The following is a 17,107-nucleotide window of genomic DNA, read 5'->3' as shown; positions in this document are numbered from 1 at the left end:
CTTGATTCAGTTCCTATCCTATGTTCACAGCACTATGTCAGGGCATAGAAGGGCTATCAGGATAATATAAAGAAAAATAAGATAGAATCATGAAGCTTACAATCCAGCAGGGAAAGATTATACATGCACAAATAATTAGAATGAACTAACTAACCATAATATGAGCATAAAAGAAGTAAAAAAATGGTAAAAACTGCAATGAAAATAGAGTGCTCTGTGAGATCTAACACTTCTCTATCTTAGTAGAACATCTAGATGATGGAAGAACTTTAAGATAGATCCAAGCGACTACAGGGAGAATCAAATTTTATAGGTCTTTAAAAGTCTGTTTAGAAAAAGGAAAATGAAGGACTTGTGATTTATTATCTTTTTATCTTCTAGGGGCTTTTCATCTTATGCTTTGGAATACTTTTTGATAGCAAGGTACGTGAATCCTTTACTCCATCCTTGGTCACTCTTCTCCATTATCATCCAAAGTCACCAGTCTCAGGTTCCTCATCTAGAAAAATGACAGGATGGGACAAGATGAGTTCTAAGGCCTTTCCCAGCTCTGCTAGCTCTTTTGTTCATCAGTCATTTCAGTTGTGTCCAACTCTTTATGATCCCATTTAAGTTATTCTTGGCAGAGATACCAGAGTGATTTGCCATTTCCTTCTCCAGCTCATTTGACAGATGAGGAAGCTGAAGCAAACAGGTCTAAGGAATTGGCCCATAGTCCCATAGCTAGTAAGCATTTGAGGCCAGATTTGAACTCAGGATGATGAGTCTTCCTGACTCCAGGCCTGGCATTCTATCCATTGTACCACCCAGCTGCTCTACTAAGCACTAAAAAGGGGGAAAAACAATTCAGTTGATACACAAAAGAACCCAACAATAACCACTGATTATAATACCATGCTGAATCATTTATATTACAATTTTTAAAATAAACCCTTGCCTTCCATCTTACAATCAATCCTGTATATTGGTTCTAAGGCAGAAGAGCAATAAGAGCTAGGCAATGAGGCTTAAGTGACTTGCTCAGGGTCACATGGCCAGAAAGTATCTGAGGCCAAATCTAAACCCAGGACCTCCCATCTCTGGATTTGGCTCTCTATCCACTTAACCACTGAGCTGCCTCCTATAATACAATTTTCGAAAATGCCCAAATCACAAAGACTTTATACATAAGGACTACAACAATATAGCAACAACCACAAAATTAAAACTAATTAGAGTAACCAGGCTTGTTCCCTTCAGAAGAGATATGAATCATAGACTCATAGGTTTATAGTAGAAAAGGATTTATTGGTCTAATCCCTTCAAAGTATAGATAAGGAAACTGAGGCTCAGAAATAGCAAATAACTTGTTCAGGGCAACACAATAAGTAAATGATAACTGAAGAATTTGAAATCAGTTCTTTCTTATTCTCAGTTCATTATTCTCTCCCTTACTGAGATTATAACTCCTTTCCTAGTTTGCACAGGTGATGTGTACTACTCTGCATACAATGTTCAGGAAACTAAGGAATCTAATATATTTATCAAGTATAAAAAAATAAATATATTAGATTCCTTAGTTTCCTGAACTGCTTCCTCCTCTCTCTCTAACTTTTGTATTCATTGTATTAGGAAAAAACTCTCTGGAAGGGCAAAGGAGAGAGAAATTTTGGGAAGATGATGTAAAACCAATAGATATCGATAAACACTTATAAAGGATCACAACTGCCCCTAAAGACCAGTTTATCTTAATGCAGAAAAACTGGGTCCACCTCTTAGTCCCATTTCTGCCCTTTACTCTTTAGGGTACTCTTCGGGTATGTTACAACTTGTCTAGGTCTTAGTTTTCTCATCTGTGAATTAACTTCCAAGGTTCTTTCTATCTCTAGAGTTATGCTCCTAAATTCCTGCTCAAAGACTATGAAAGTGGGGCAGTAATCAACAAGAACTAACAAACATTTAAATGTGAGTATCTGATCTTAAATATTTTTTGTTGTCCTTGTAGGTTCGCCAACTACTTTTCAAGAAGCTGTTTCCAATAAGCTCATCATCAATGCTGCCAATGAAGGTAACTTTTGATAATGATGTGCAATTGCAGGAAGGGTCTTCATGGAATATAATAAGGATCCTTCTTAAACAGTCCCAGAAATTTCTTTTGAAGATGAGAGTCTAGTATGGAGTCATGAACAATGGAACATGAACATGGAGACAGTGAACATCAATGTCACTCATTACCAGCTGACTTAACGCTTATTGTCCAGGATTCAGTGTCGACTTTTTTTTCTTACCTTGTATCTTCCTCTGTTCTCCATATTCCATTCTCCTTCCCCAGAAATATAAGGAAATCAGGGTCTGGAGTCAGGAGGACCTGGCTTCAAATCTGGCCTCAGACACTTCCTAGCTGTGTAACCCTGAGCGAGTCACTTAAGCCCCATTGCCAAGCCCAGACTGCTCTTCTATTTTAGAACTGATACTAGAATAGAAGGCAAAAGGTTAAAAAAAAAAAAGGAAAAAATGTCAAGAGACAGTCTTGACTATCCCTCGTCTCAAAAGAAAAAAGCTGACTAGGGTTCCGGACTGGTACTGGTCCTACTTAACTTCATTTCTGGCAGATTTTCTTTTTCTTATTTCTGAAGACTGAAAGTTCTTTATAGAAACACAAGGTTCTAATTTCTCTCTTTGCCAAAAGAGTGTCAGCTAAACACAATAGTTAGAAACAAATATATTTGTTTTGGTTTGGGGGTTTTGTACTCTGGCTTTGAAATTTGGCCTTGGGGAAATTAATTAGGAACCAGTCTCTCCTGCCCTTGAGCCTGATTGCTAAAGTGAGAAATTTCCAGTATTTCCCATAAATCAATGATCTCAACTGCATGGAAAGCTACTTAAATCTTTGTTGTTGTTGCTCTTAGAAAATGTTTTTTTAAAAATTCCTATTCCACATTTATTAAATGTCAGGTTTTTTAAATTGCCTTTAACATTAGTTATCATTCTCAAATCCCTTATTCAGCAGTAGGAAGGAGCATTGTATAGTAGGAAGAACAAAGGACTAGGTGCTCAGATCATAGGGCCAAAGATTTAGAGATGCTGCCTTAGGGACCATCTAGTTGAACCCTTTTATTTTACAGATGAAATAACTAGAGTACAACCATGTTAAGGGACCTAGTTAAGGTCATAAATTAAACAAGTGGCAGAGGCAGAGGATTTGAACCAAGGTTCTCTGAATCACAATCCACTGTGTGGCATATACTCTATCTCTAGGCCCAGCTCCATCATCATTTATGTGACTTTGGGTAAGAGCCTTCATCTAGCTGCATCCCAATTACTTCATCCTTTAATGAAGTAGTTGGAATGGATGGTCTCCAAGATCCCTTTTAGCTCTAACACATTCCTTGTTATTATAATCTATTATTATTATGATCATTTTTATTATGACTCTAAGGACCTAACATTACTTATATTGGTATCTATGAAATTGCAACCAAGGGACAAGTAGGCAGCACAGTGGATAGAGTTCCAGGCCTAGAAATGGGAGCACCAAGGCTTAAATCTGGCCTCAGACACTTCCTAGTTCTGTGACCATAGACAGGTCAGTTCATTTTATTTGCCTAGCCCTTGCCCCTCTGTCCTAGAGTTGGTTCTGAGACAGGAAGGGTAGTGGTTTTTTTAAACTGCAATCAAATAAAATCATTTTACTTTTTTAGAAATTATTTTTTTCAATGAAGTTCTACATTTTCTCCCTTTTCCCTCCTGTTCCCATTAAGAAAGCAAGAAAAACAAAATCCCCTGCTACAAACGTATATAGTCAAGCAAGACAAATTCCTGTCCTGGCCATGCCAAAATTGCTGTTGATTTTGAGTCATTTCAGTTGTATCCAACTCTTTGTGACCCCATTTGGGGTTTTCCTGTCAAAGATTTTAAATTCACTTGCTATTTCCTTCTCCAACTCATTTTACGGATAAGGAAACTGAGGCAAATAGGGTTAAATAACTTGCTTAGAGTTACACAGCTAGTAAGTATCTGAGATCAGATTTGAACTCAAGAAGATGAATCTTCCTGACTTCAGGTGACTCTCTATCCACTGCACCACCTTGGTGTCAAAATGCATAGTACATAAGTACATATGGATATATTCATGTATATGTCATATATGTATATCTATATGGAAATAAATATGTTTGTTTCTAACTATTGTGTTCAACTGACACTCTTCTGGCAAAGAGTGAAATTGTATCCTTGTGTTTCCATAAAGACTTTTTCAGACTTCAATAAGAAAAAGATCTGTCAGAAATGAAGTTACACACACACACACACACACACACACACACACACAAAGAGCATATGTATCTATTGACCTAGTTCTCATTCTGAACTTTCAACTCCTTACTGTTTATCAGGAGGAAGGTTTTCTAGGGATTTAGAGGTGGAAGTAAGAGGGGAGAAACAATCAATGCTCAATCATTGAAAAAAGAAAAAAAGGAGCAAAAATAATTGGCTATCTAGAAGATTCTCAAAGCACTTACATTTCTGGCCTTCAGATAAGAATACAGACACAAATACACACATACCTAAAAGAAAATCAAAATACCTTGTTCTTCCAGTAGTTACCCATATTCCTAATATAGAGGGATTAGAGTTTTCTAAGTAGGATACCATTAGCAAATTAATTTATAGTTTGTCTTGTAGAAAGAAAATATGGTATGGTAGGAAGAGCACAACTTTAGCATCAAAAGACCTCAGTTTGAATGATGTGTTTAGATTACTACTGGGGATCTTGAAGGAGAGGGGTTTCATTTTTGTATCTCTAGGCATAAAAGGCTGTGCATCTCTAATTAGTATGTAGTCCACTGATTATATCATTAAAAACAAAATACTTAAAATGTACACACTACTCAATAACTGAGAAAAAATTAAAGCACATAAGGTCAAAACATTTTCATGCCTTCTCTTAATATGTTTTCATGACTGTCTTTAAGGAAGCCACTTTTATCAGCTGACAACAGGTGCTTAAAGAGTCAATTGACTAGGTTCACAATCCAAAACAAAAGCTCTAAAAAGTTATCTTTAGCAAATAAGAATCAAATATAAAAAGTACAAAAGCATTTAATTTATCTAAAAGCTGTCTCGATACTGTCCAAAATGGGAATCCAGTGAAGCAAGGTTTTGGCATAAAGAAAGATCTCTTCCAGTGTTCTCTAGAATTAATTAATACAGAAGACAAATTATAAATGGGTTTATTAATTGATATGAAGACAACTCATAAGAAAGAATAAGACTAATTTTTTTCTTCAAAACAATCTGTTCCCTTTACAGCCTCTTTCTAGTGATCAGAAAACCTCAAGGGCACACTTAGGAAAAGATTTTTAAAATTTAGTGTCTCAAAAAGAAGAGATTAGTGTTCAGCAGAAATGTGATAAAGTCATTGTTACAAATATTTAGGATAAGTAGAATACCACTAGTGTAGTGTCATTAACAAGCCATCTTTCTCCTTCTTTTCCTCCTCCTTTTCTACTTACTCCTCTTTCAAAGAAGAAAAGGAAGGTCAAGGAAAAGAAGGAAGATGGAGAGGAAGAAAAATGGAAAAAGAAAAGGAAAAATAGAGAAATGAGATAAGAGAGAAATAGAAAGAGAAGGAAGATAAGAAAAGAAGGAAAAATTTTTTCAAATATTGTTTTCTTTTTCTTTTTCAGAGTACATCAGATTTAGCAGTAGGACCCAAATTCCTGAAGACAGTTAGTCCATTAAATAAAAAAGGTGAGTTGACATAACCCCAAGGCTTCTAAGAGGATTCTGTGCTAGGGGGAGAAGAGACATCAATAGTATTCTGTGAAGAAAATTTTAAATAAATCACCCCAGATTGTATAGAATCACAGAATTTGAGAGTGGGAATGATCTTAGTGACCATCTTGCCTACCCATTGCCAAAAGAAATCTACACCACATCCCATAACAAAACTGATAAGTACTCGTTCAACCTTTGCATGCCTTAGTCATGCCTTAGCAGACTTGGAGTCCAAACCAAAGACCAGGTCTTTCTTTGGTCTTCTCAGAGATAAAACAATTAATGAAAACAGCAACAGACTTTTGTTTAATAGTGTTTCCCAAATTTGAAAAGAAAATCACTTAGCTCCTTCAGGTTTTTTTTCCCTCCTTTCCTTCTACGTCAAACAGTGAGGAGAGAGAGAAAAGAAGATGTCACCTGCTCCCAGCAATCTGAGAGAGCCACTGCCCACTCTCAGAGAATAACTTCCACAGAAAAACTGTTACACTTCCCCCAGCACTGTCATCATTTGAAGCTGACACTCTGTCTCAGATCTGTTCCAAACTCCAAATCTTTCTCAAGCCAGCTTCTTCACTTCTTATCTCTAAATTAATGTAACAAGTCTTAATTTCTAGTATCATCCTTATAGTGTATATATGCACACATATGCATTGAGAGAGAGAGATAGTAGGTAGATACATAGATAGATAGGTAGATAGATAGGTAGACAGACAGATAGATAGATAGATAGATAGATAGATAGATAGATAGATAGATAGATAGATAGATAGAAGACAGGTGANAGATAGATAGATAGATAGATAGATAGATAGATAGATAGATAGATAGAAGACAGGTGATATAGAAATAACATACTAAAAAGTTTTTTTTGGCTTCTATATTATGATGACTGTTTTAGGTCTCCATAGAGGAAATGTTTTTATATTTAAAAATAATTCTATTCATACATTTTATTTGAAGGTTACCTATATTTTCTATTATGTCCTTCTCTAAACTTGCTCCCAGAACACCATCACTTATGACAAAGAATAAATAAATATGGGGAGAAATCAGTTTTACAAAACTAACTGACTTGAAGAGGTGGGTAGCTCAGTAGATTGAGAGAAAGGTTTAGAGATGGGAGGTCCTGGGTTCAAATCTGGCCTCAGACACTTCCTACCTGTGTGACCCTGGGCAAGTCACTTAACCCCCATTGCCTAGCCCTTACCACTCTTCTGCCGTGGAACAATACATAATATTGATTCTAAGATGGAAGGTAAGGGTTTTTAAAACAACAACAACAGCAGCAACAACAACAAATCTAACTGACTCATCAAACATTTTAACATTATATGCAATGTTCCACATCCTTAGTTCCCTGTATTTGCAAAGTAAGATGTGAGGTGCCTTGATTCTTCTAGCCTAGTAAATATAATTTCATAACATTTGCTTCCTTTAATTCTATGCATTTTTTAGTCAATCACTCCTTTCAATAAGGAGTTTTGATAATTGCCTGCAAACTGATATAGTAGAAAGAGCAGCAGAGAAGTTGCTTTTGAATCCTGATTCTGTCTTTGGGATCTTAGATCTTGTCAGAGAAGGGATTTCAAAAGCTATCTAATTCAACCTATGAAAGCATATTTTAAAATCTCAGTTTTAGAAATAATAGATAATATTTATTCAACCTAAAACCCTTTCCAGACTTGTCCCTTCAGAAAAAGGGGAAAAAGAAAAGCTCAGGCTTTCCTTTGAAATAGAGGAAAGATGATAACCATATTTTATTGTTATTCAAAATATTTCAGTTGTGTCCAACTTTTCATGATTCAATTGTTTGTTTTTTGTTGTTTGTTTGTTTGGCAAAGATATTGAAATAGTTTGCTGTTTCTTTCTCTCACTTATTTTTACAGATGAGGAAACTGAAACAAACAGGATTTAGTGACTTGCCTAGGATCACATGGCTAGTAAATGTCTGAGGCCAGATTTGAACTCGGGGAGGTGAGTCTTCCTGACTTCAGGCCCAGCTCTATCCATTGTACCACCTACCTGCCCAACCAACTTAATCTTTATCTAAAATGGAAAACTTTTGCTTTCCTCTCACCTAAGAATCCTGATTTCAAGAACAATGCTTTCCATTGGAGCTTACTTCTTTGCTTCCTATGTAATTTGGCCAAGTTATCTGACCTCCCCATTTCTTAGTTTCCTTATCTATTAAGTAAGAGTAATGTGTATAGTACCTACATGGCTCAATGGATAGAGCTCCAATCCTGGAGTCAGAAAGACTCATCTTCCTGAATTCAACTCTATTCTCAGCTGTGTGACTCTGGGCAAAAATCATTTAATCCTGTTGACCTCAGATTCCTTATCTATAAAATGAGCTGGAGAAGGAAATGGCAAACCACTCTAGTATCTTTGCCAAGAATGTCTCAAATGGGTTCCCAAAGAATTGGACATGACTGAGCAATGGCAAATAAGTAATTTTTCCTGACCATAATACATATTAATATGTATTATTATTAATATAGTAATATATTATGACATATAGTAATATATGTCAAGTGTTTTTCAAATCAAAATTCTATGTAAATATCAGTTAATTATTGATGCAGAGTTTGTGAATTTTACTCTATAAGAAAGCAGCCAGACTATAGCCAAAACTCTTTGTTAATATTATTGGAAAATCAAACTTAGAAAAAAATTCTATTTAATCTACTTGACCTCATTTCTTGATAAAGCCAGATAATAAATATAGATACATGGATGATAGTTAAATATAACTATAACAAAGATATAGATATAGAAAATGATCCAATGGAAGTACTTGATACACCAGTGACTATCATTTTATCTTTGAACTGGTTCCTAATGGCCAAGCATTTTATTCATACTCATCCTTAATATTTACCCAGAGTTCACCTCCACAGTCATGAAAAATACTATTGGCTTAGCCTGTGCATTTCAGCCTCTTGGATGCTCATGTGGTGTAAATAATTTGCTTATCTTCTCTTTCAGGTGCATATACACTTTCTGGTGTGGGAAAGTCCACAAGTGACATTACACTCACTGAGTTTTTATCATCTGAATGATCCTGGGGAATGCAAAATCAAATAAAAACCATTCCGCACAACTAAACATTGCAACTAAATGTCAAGAGAGAAATTACCCTTGGCATTAGGTGACTTTTGGGGGATTGTTATTAATCATTTCAAATTGTGAAGTTGTGGCCAAGACAAGGAGACCATAGATATTCTGTCAATGCCCTTTTTTTTTCTTAATTTAGGTGGATATATTTTTCTGTTTGGCATGATGGCTGATTGAGAATTATAGCCTGAAAAAAGGGAGATGCTATTTTGATGGGGGTGGGGGTAAGAGCTCTTATCATTTATCATTTTTTTCTTTGCCTCGGAAGTGTCTTAAAAAATGGAGATGCTGACTTCAGTTAACTCCATTTCCCTGGGATTGGCATGTCATGCAGGAAGAAATAAAATTAAGATAAATAGATTAACATATACTTCCTATAAGATTAAAATTAATATCAATAACTCTGAGTATTATATTTTATAAAGTTTATTAATAATCACCTGAAGTAGAAAGAAAATAAAACAAAAAATAGAAGTTCAAACCTAATTATTTGACAAAAATTAAACTCATTTGTGTAGATTCTCCTGCCTGACATAAACTCCTCTTTCCCAGCATGATCAGGGGAGAAGAGAGAGAGAGAGAGAGAGTCGGAGCTACACAAAACTTATATTCTCCCTATGTTAGGACGTAATGTGAGAGGGAACATGGGAAGCTGGGATTTAGAGTTCTAGGGGGCAGATCCTCATCCCCCTTGTGATTCCATTGGAAAATGAGAATGTAGAAATCTCCAAGTTTTACATGCCTAGTTTCCCCAATGAATCAGTACATATAACCAACACACATCTCTAAAGATCTTTAACTAGAGGTACATATAATATTGCAATTTCCAAGGAGAAATTACAATAATTTGGGAATAAGAAAGAAATAAAGGAGAAGGAAAACAAAATTAATGGTTGCTAGGCACATTGACAAAAAGCCAATTAGGGGGGCAGTTCCCTTTGGCATAAGAGTGTACATTCAAAATAAATGTGTTCAACCCCACATAGTTCAATATCAGTACATCCCAAAGTTCATTCTGGATCTTTTGATGCAGTGTGTGGTTTTTGCAGGTTTCTTTATGGTGCCTTCACCAAATATTTCACTTTCTTGATTCAGGGAGGCAGCAAGTTTCTTATCCTAAAATTACTCTCAAACAAGAAGAATTTTTATAAATCTAGAATTTTATGACAATAATGACCCTTGAGGAGGGTGTTGCCCAACACATGGATCACCCCAGGATACATGGCTGAGTCATGAAGTATGTGAATCAATTGTTAAAAGGAAGTCAAAAACATTTTAAAAAATAGAAGAAAAGAAAGAAAAATGAAAATTAAATAGTATGTAAAAATTCTGAGAAAGAAAGAATAAGCCTATAACAGGTCCTAGAATCAGGGCCCAATAAAGTGGTTTATGTCACACAGGCCTATAGGACTAGTGCAGCAATATGCACTTGCCCAATCAGCAGCCAGGACTACAGAAAATTGCCACACTATGAAGGAGAAAGAAAAAGGACTAGATTTTGAAGCAGAAGGGAAATATCATTCCCTGGTCTGATTTTACCTTCACTTACAGGGAAAGGGGAGCCAAAATGGCAGCCAAACTGAAGTACTTTGTCTGAATCTGGCATGGGGAAATACTGCATCTGACTTTGTCAAACAGCTGCTTCCTTGAACCCAGAAACAGGTCCTCTGTCTTGGCACAGATTCTCATCAATACCACTGGGATATGCTGGTCTTCTTGACCCTGTGCTTCTAGGTACTATGCAGTGGCTCTTTTGCGATCCCTTCTCCTGGAATCAAACACAGTCATTAATCAAAGTTACATAAAATTTAACAATCGGTGGCAGGTTTCCATAGCATAAAGCTTTTGGGTATGCATTGGCATTAGGGCTAATGGATATTATAAACTTATATTAGGTCAAAATTTTAAAAAATTAATACTGGTTGCTTGTACTACAAGTACAAAAAATAAGAGAGGAAAGAAAATTCAAGTATCCTATTGCACATAAAAGGGAAAACAATAATAAAATCTAAAAAATAAAAAATTCATAGTGCACATTCCATGAGATACTGTGTTAGTCAAGCAGAGGTGCCATACAAAGCAGAGGTGCCATACAAAATGAGATTTGTTTCCTTCTTAACTTGGCCATGATCCACAGTGTGAGTGTACATGATTTTTTTTACCAGGTAACAGCTTTTTAAAACAGTATTACGGTGACTAATGCACATTCAAAGAAGTACCAAAATCTCCCAAATCACAAGAGCCCATTTAATGACAATAGCAAACAAATCCACTATCATTAGGATTCACATGATTTGCTGTGCAACATTTAAAAAACCTCTGAAGCTCATGGATACTTGTCACAAGTTACCACAATGTAAGATTTAAATTGATATCAATAACTCCAAGTAATATATTTTATAAAGTTTATTAATAATCACTTAAAGTAGAAAGAAAATAAAACTAAAAGAAATAGAAGTTCAAAACTAATTCTTTAACAAAAAGTAAACTCACATGTGTAGATTCTCCTTCCTGGCATAAAGCCCAATTTCCCAGCATTATCAGGGAGAAGAGAGAGAGGGGCGCTGCTGCACAAAACTTATATCCTCCCTGTGTTAACATGTAATGTGAGAGGGAGCATGGGAAGTTGAGCTTTCGAGTTCTGGGGAACAAATCCTCATTACACATTCCTCTTCTAAGGTAGTTGAAGTAAATACCCTTCAGCTCCACACCATAGATTTGTTATCCTTCCTAATTTTCCACTGAAATCCTATGCTCATTTATTTTTTTCTTCCATAGTTTACAGACTTTAATTTAAAACCACATCAACAATACATTGTCTCCCAGATCATGGCCCTTTCTTGGTTACCCTTTTGCACCCTCTGTTTCAATGTCTGCTTCAGTGCTCACTGGTAGCAAAGATTTTGTTCTTCAGATGCTATTTCCAATTCATCTCAATTGTCATTTGTTGAGTTTCTGATATATTAGATTAGAGGTTCAAACATCTGGCTTACTAGCCAAAAGCTATCCCAGGTTAAAATATAATTGGAAAATGTTTAACAAAATAAAAAATATAATAGAACATAATGTTCATTTGTTGTTTTCTAAGACAATATGTGGCCTGCAGGAATATATGACTTAGTGGAGTCCATTTCTATTTGAGAATGATACAATTATGTTAAAACAAATACATGTGAGAAATACATGTCCACTAAAAATAATTTCCCAAGGTCAGAAAGCAAAGAAGAAGTTTTAGCAAACAGTTGGAAAGAATCTGAATCTAGTACTGCTGGAGAGAGACAATATAATAGCATAGAAAATATTTAATTTCTCTATTTCCCATTGTCCTCAAAAATTACTCCATGAATGGAAAACTAACTAGTAACTAAATGTCACATCTAGGGGCAATGAGGTGGTTCAGTGGATAGAGAGCAAGGCCTATAGATGGGAGATCCTCGGTTCAAATATGGCCTTAGACATTCCTAGCTGTGTGATCCTGGGCAAATCACTTAACCCCAGTTGCCTAGCCCTTATTGCTCTTCTTCCTTGAAACCAATATTTAGTATTGAATCTAAAACAGAAAGTAAGGATTTAGTAAATAAATATTACATCTTTTTAAAGAACTTTCTAAGACATGACTAAAAAATGTTAGCCCCTATCTGAGACGGTCTATACTTGGGGGGTTCATGTGGACAGAAAGCCTTCTTTTGAAAGTGCTTATGTAGAAGAAATGATAACTTGTTTAGAGTACTGATCCAAGTGGAAAAGGAGTCCTTAACCTTTTAGTTTCTGTGATAGTCCCCTTGGCAATCTGGTGAAATCTATAGACCTCTTCCTTAGAATAATGTTTTTAAATGTATAAAATAAAATATATAAGATTACAAAGAAAATCAATTATATTGAAATACACTTATAAAATATTTTTAGGTTCATGAAATTGATGTTTAAAACACACGTATTAGAGACATTATTTGTCTTTATCAGAATAGTGCTGTTTCCTTGAGATAATGGTTCATGAAGAAAATCAAGATTCAGCTGATAGCATAGCATGAAGGTAATATCTCCAGCTGTAGGGATTCAAGCTCCCTCCATTTCCCCAGTGCCTTTTCATACATTGACATCTACCACAGCCATAATCATGGATGGAGCTACCTATCACCCCTATCCATCTTCAGCACTATTGAAGGACTATGGGGAGTTCTCAACTCCCTAGATTTCTACCTAAATGGCTAGAGGCTAAACCTGCAGGGTTTCCTATTGGTGAGGTGGTGGTCCAATAATACATTCCTGGAAGAGACATATCTAGGGTCTAAAGGTAATAGGATCATAGCTATGAAGCTGAAAGGAATCTTAGACATCATTGAGTCCAACCCCAACATGAGGTGTTAAATTGACAAGTATCCAAGGTAACACAGGTACTAAGTAGACCAACTAGGGTTTAAGTTGCCACCTTCATGGCTTAGCCCAACTGTCCTCTGTGTTCAAAATATTCCCCCTTCTTTATTTCTACTTTCTGGAATATGTGATTTTTCAAACTACAGCTCAAGCATCACCTTATAAAGGACCCTTTCTTGTTCCTCCCAGTTGGTAGCACTCTCAAATCCCCAACCCCAAATGACTTAGCATTTATTTTGTATATAGTTTGTACTTACTTGTCCTTTTATATGTTTTTATCCCCTGGCTGAATGAAAGTTTCTTGAGGGCAGGAGCTATCCTATCTGTGTCTATCATGCAATGTCAAACATATAATATATACCTAATAAATGTTAAAATAAGTATATGAAAAAATGAAAGTGAAGAAGACTCCATGACACCAAAACTATATAGATATACATATATGTGTAATTTTATAATATCCTTTATCAGCCTTTCATGAATCTAGAAAGTTCAAATCTATTCTTTTAAAATAGCACCTCTATGCCCTTTATTTTGGCTAATCTTCTTGGGTCATGGGATCATACATAAATTTAGAGTTGGAAAGTCCTCTTGAGTACAACAAGTCCAATTCCATCTTTTTGTGGATGAGGAAGCCAAAGTTCTTAGAGGTTTAGGTACTTGCCTAAAGTTATATTGGATTATGTATACCTTTATTAATGGACCAGACACTTGGTATTCCTGGTATAAAAATCTTACCACTGGACCAAGTCTTATTAAAGAGTGTCCCATGTTGCTCTTTTAATTATGTAGTGAGACTCAAGAACTTCATGTATAGGTAGGAATTTCTCACAAGGTGATTTAACAATGTACTACCCATAACTACAATGCTACTAGAATTTAAGTACAATAGATGGTTATTTAAGAAGCTCTAGGCAAATGGATTTTGGAAAGAACTTTTCAAAGTTGTCTACCTGAAATTGTTCGGGTAAGATTCAGATTATAGAATTCGATGTGACGTCAATTTTTTTACACTGGCTTTTGTTCTATTAATTTTTGTTTATTTTAATTCTCATCCCAATAAGACAGTTATAGAAAGTGTTATGGACATCTGGTTTTTACTGAATAGAACCACACCTAGGAATAGGAAGATAGATTAAGAATTAGCCACTGTAATTAAAATTATGATGCTATATAAATTAATTTATATATTTAGTGTTATAACCATGAAACTTAGTAAAAATCAATCCTAATTCCTTTTACATTCCAATGAGTGCCTTAAAGGAATGCAAACTCCTAGAGAATAAAAAATGATGGATTTTTGTGCCTCCAGGGCCTACTGATATTTACTAAATTGAATTGAATTAAACAAGGTGTAGCTATGGTACAGTAGGAGAATCTTCAAACACTAAGGGTTCATTGCTATCTAGGATATAGTAGTGGTAGTAGTTAAAGGGAGGGAAGGGAAGAGCATAGGCATTTATATAATGTCTACATTGTGCCAGGCACTATGCTGAGCATCAGCCCCCTTTAAAACAAATAGAATTTCATTTGAACCTCAAAATAATTCTTTGACATAGGTGCTATTATTATTTCCATTTTACAGTTGAAGAAACTGATACAAATAACTTAAATGACTTGTTCAGTATTGAAAAAATTAAATAAATAGGTGGTGTATAAGGGGGTTATCAGATATATGGGTAATACTCTGGTGACCTCCACCTGACTGGTATACGAGGGCCAAAGCTGTTCACTCCATCCCCCTTACTGGGAAGACTTTTGAGGGTGTAGTTCATGAGGGGACTCCCCAAAATGGAAGGGTTGATGTGGAGATAATAAAGGAAGGGGTTAGGAATAGTTTGAGACTTGAATAGACTTTATCCAGTGATCAGAGCCACTAATATCCAGTCAAGCCTCTCCCATCCCCTCAATGGCTTTTTTCCTCAAAGATAGAGTGTAGTGTTCCTATCCTCCCCTCAGCCACCCAACGACACCTCCCCCCCTCAAGGTCACTATTCCATACTCTAATCAATATAACTAACAGGGATTTTATTTGAAGATAAAGAAATTCAGGGTTCAGGGAAAGGGTTTGGGATTCAGGATGGAGGATAAGGGTCAAGCTTCTCTATCTAGGTGAGTTTCTCTCTGGGGAGAGCAGTACTGGATCTCTTCTGTAGCTCTATCCAGTAACTGTCTCAAGCCCCAGTAATTCCTATCCACTAAACTAATTAACTAAACTGAGGGAATAACAGTGTTATGGATCAAGCTGGTTCTGAAAGGTCCCACGAGCCTGCTCCACCCAGGAGTCCAGGCTCTATGGCCAAGATGGAATAGCTGCTATTTCAAAATCTTCTCAGTTGGTGAATGAAGTAGATATCAATTGTAGCAGTAGTGACATTCAAGGAAAGCCTATATTTTGGGGGTTCAGTGGCACCAGATCCTCACTGGACCAATACCACCCACCTCCCTCACCTAACCAAGGTTCAGAGAGATGTGTGTGGCAGTTGGAATCTCGTTCAGAATTCTCCTCTTCACTTTGACCCCTCCATAATGGTTATTTCTTCAAGATTCTTCTAGGTTTATTCTGATTCCACCTCAGAGATGCATGGCTTGCTTGGCTTCCTTTACTTAAATCCATTCCATCTGTTACAGTGGGTTGCATAATAAGTATTAATAGGTATCCAATAGGTTGGTGGTATAGAGATTGAATGATATTAAATGATTTACTAGATTCTTAATAGTCCTTGGGCCAGTAACTTAAATCCTATTGATCTGAGTAAGGATTTCAACGAGAGACTGTCAAGGTAATAACAACAAGGGTTTATTAAATTAACTGGTATTGGGATGAACTAACTAGGACAGATCTGGATTCCCTCCCACCAAGGTCCAACAGATTTTCTATACTGATCTCTCTAAATTACCCAGAATTTCCCCTTTGATAGTATTTTAAAAGTAAGGGAAAGCTGGAAGGTAAAACAGGTCCACTGGGCTGGTTGGGAGATTTCACAACTGTTATCCTTCAAGGATCTGTCTGGAATCCAGTAGAGTCACAGCAATTAATCCAAAGGAGAAGGAGTAAGGCTCTTGACTCCACCATCCACCAGTGTGTCTCACCAAACTAAACTTCTTCCCTGCCAATGAAGTCTTGATAGATGATCCAAAGGGACAGGATACCCAAAGAGAAGAATAGCTCATACCTTCAAGGTGAAAGTCTAGGAACCAACTACTAACTCAGCCAGTCATTCACCCAGAGTTCTGGAATCTTTACTCTCTGCCTTTTGCCTGTCACCTCCACTTTCCCTAATTTTACTAATTTTACTATAATAATATCAATCAAATACCACTCCTGGGCCAAGGACGGTCCCTAGCCCGGACGAAAAAAGGAGGAGGGTTGGGCGTGGGGCTAGCAACCCCACCCTGTAAAAACTACATCTGCTAAAGAAACTCCAACCTAAAGTAGGGGCAGCTGGGCTAGCTCAGTGGATTGAGAGCCAGGTCTAGAGACAAAAGGTCCTGGGTTCAAGTCCGGGCTCAGACACTTCCCAGCTGGGTGACCCTGAGCAACTGTGTGTCCCATTGCCTACTGGTTGTGGCCCTATGCTCCTAGAATGGAGTCCCAGGATAAAAAAAAAAATATCAAACAGCTAATAAATGTCTGAAGTGTGAATTTGAACTCATGTTTTCCTGACTCAAGGCTCAGTATTCTACTCATTGTACCATCAGCTTCCTCTAATAGAAAATATAGTTGAACATACATATATTTCCAGTTTCATGGTTTTTTTTCCTTACTGAAGTAAATAGGTACTTCAAATATATTAGAAATGAGGCCATTTTTAAATATTTAACAAAATTAAAATCATAATATCAGGCAATACAAAAA

The 17,107-nt window shown here is 36.3% G+C and overlaps 1 protein-coding gene across 1 annotated transcript in view; it reads left to right on the top strand.

Moving 5' to 3' along the window:
• ADGRF1 (adhesion G protein-coupled receptor F1) overlaps positions 1 to 9,181 on the top strand; it is a 53,001-nt gene extending 43,820 nt beyond the window's left edge. Inside the window, exons 11-14 of the mRNA XM_044675854.1 lie at positions 382 to 423; positions 1,985 to 2,047; positions 5,667 to 5,730; positions 8,746 to 9,181. Coding sequence (XP_044531789.1) covers positions 382 to 423; positions 1,985 to 2,047; positions 5,667 to 5,730; positions 8,746 to 8,819 — 243 coding nt within the window. The 3' untranslated portion in view covers positions 8,820 to 9,181. The remainder of the gene's footprint in view (positions 1 to 381; positions 424 to 1,984; positions 2,048 to 5,666; positions 5,731 to 8,745) is intronic.
• The last annotated feature ends 7,926 nt before the right edge of the window (positions 9,182 to 17,107 follow it).

This window comes from Gracilinanus agilis, chromosome 4 (genome assembly GCF_016433145.1).
Source record: "Gracilinanus agilis isolate LMUSP501 chromosome 4, AgileGrace, whole genome shotgun sequence".
Taxonomy (NCBI): Eukaryota; Metazoa; Chordata; class Mammalia; order Didelphimorphia; family Didelphidae; genus Gracilinanus; species Gracilinanus agilis.
This window is presented reverse-complemented; position numbering and strand designations above follow the sequence as displayed.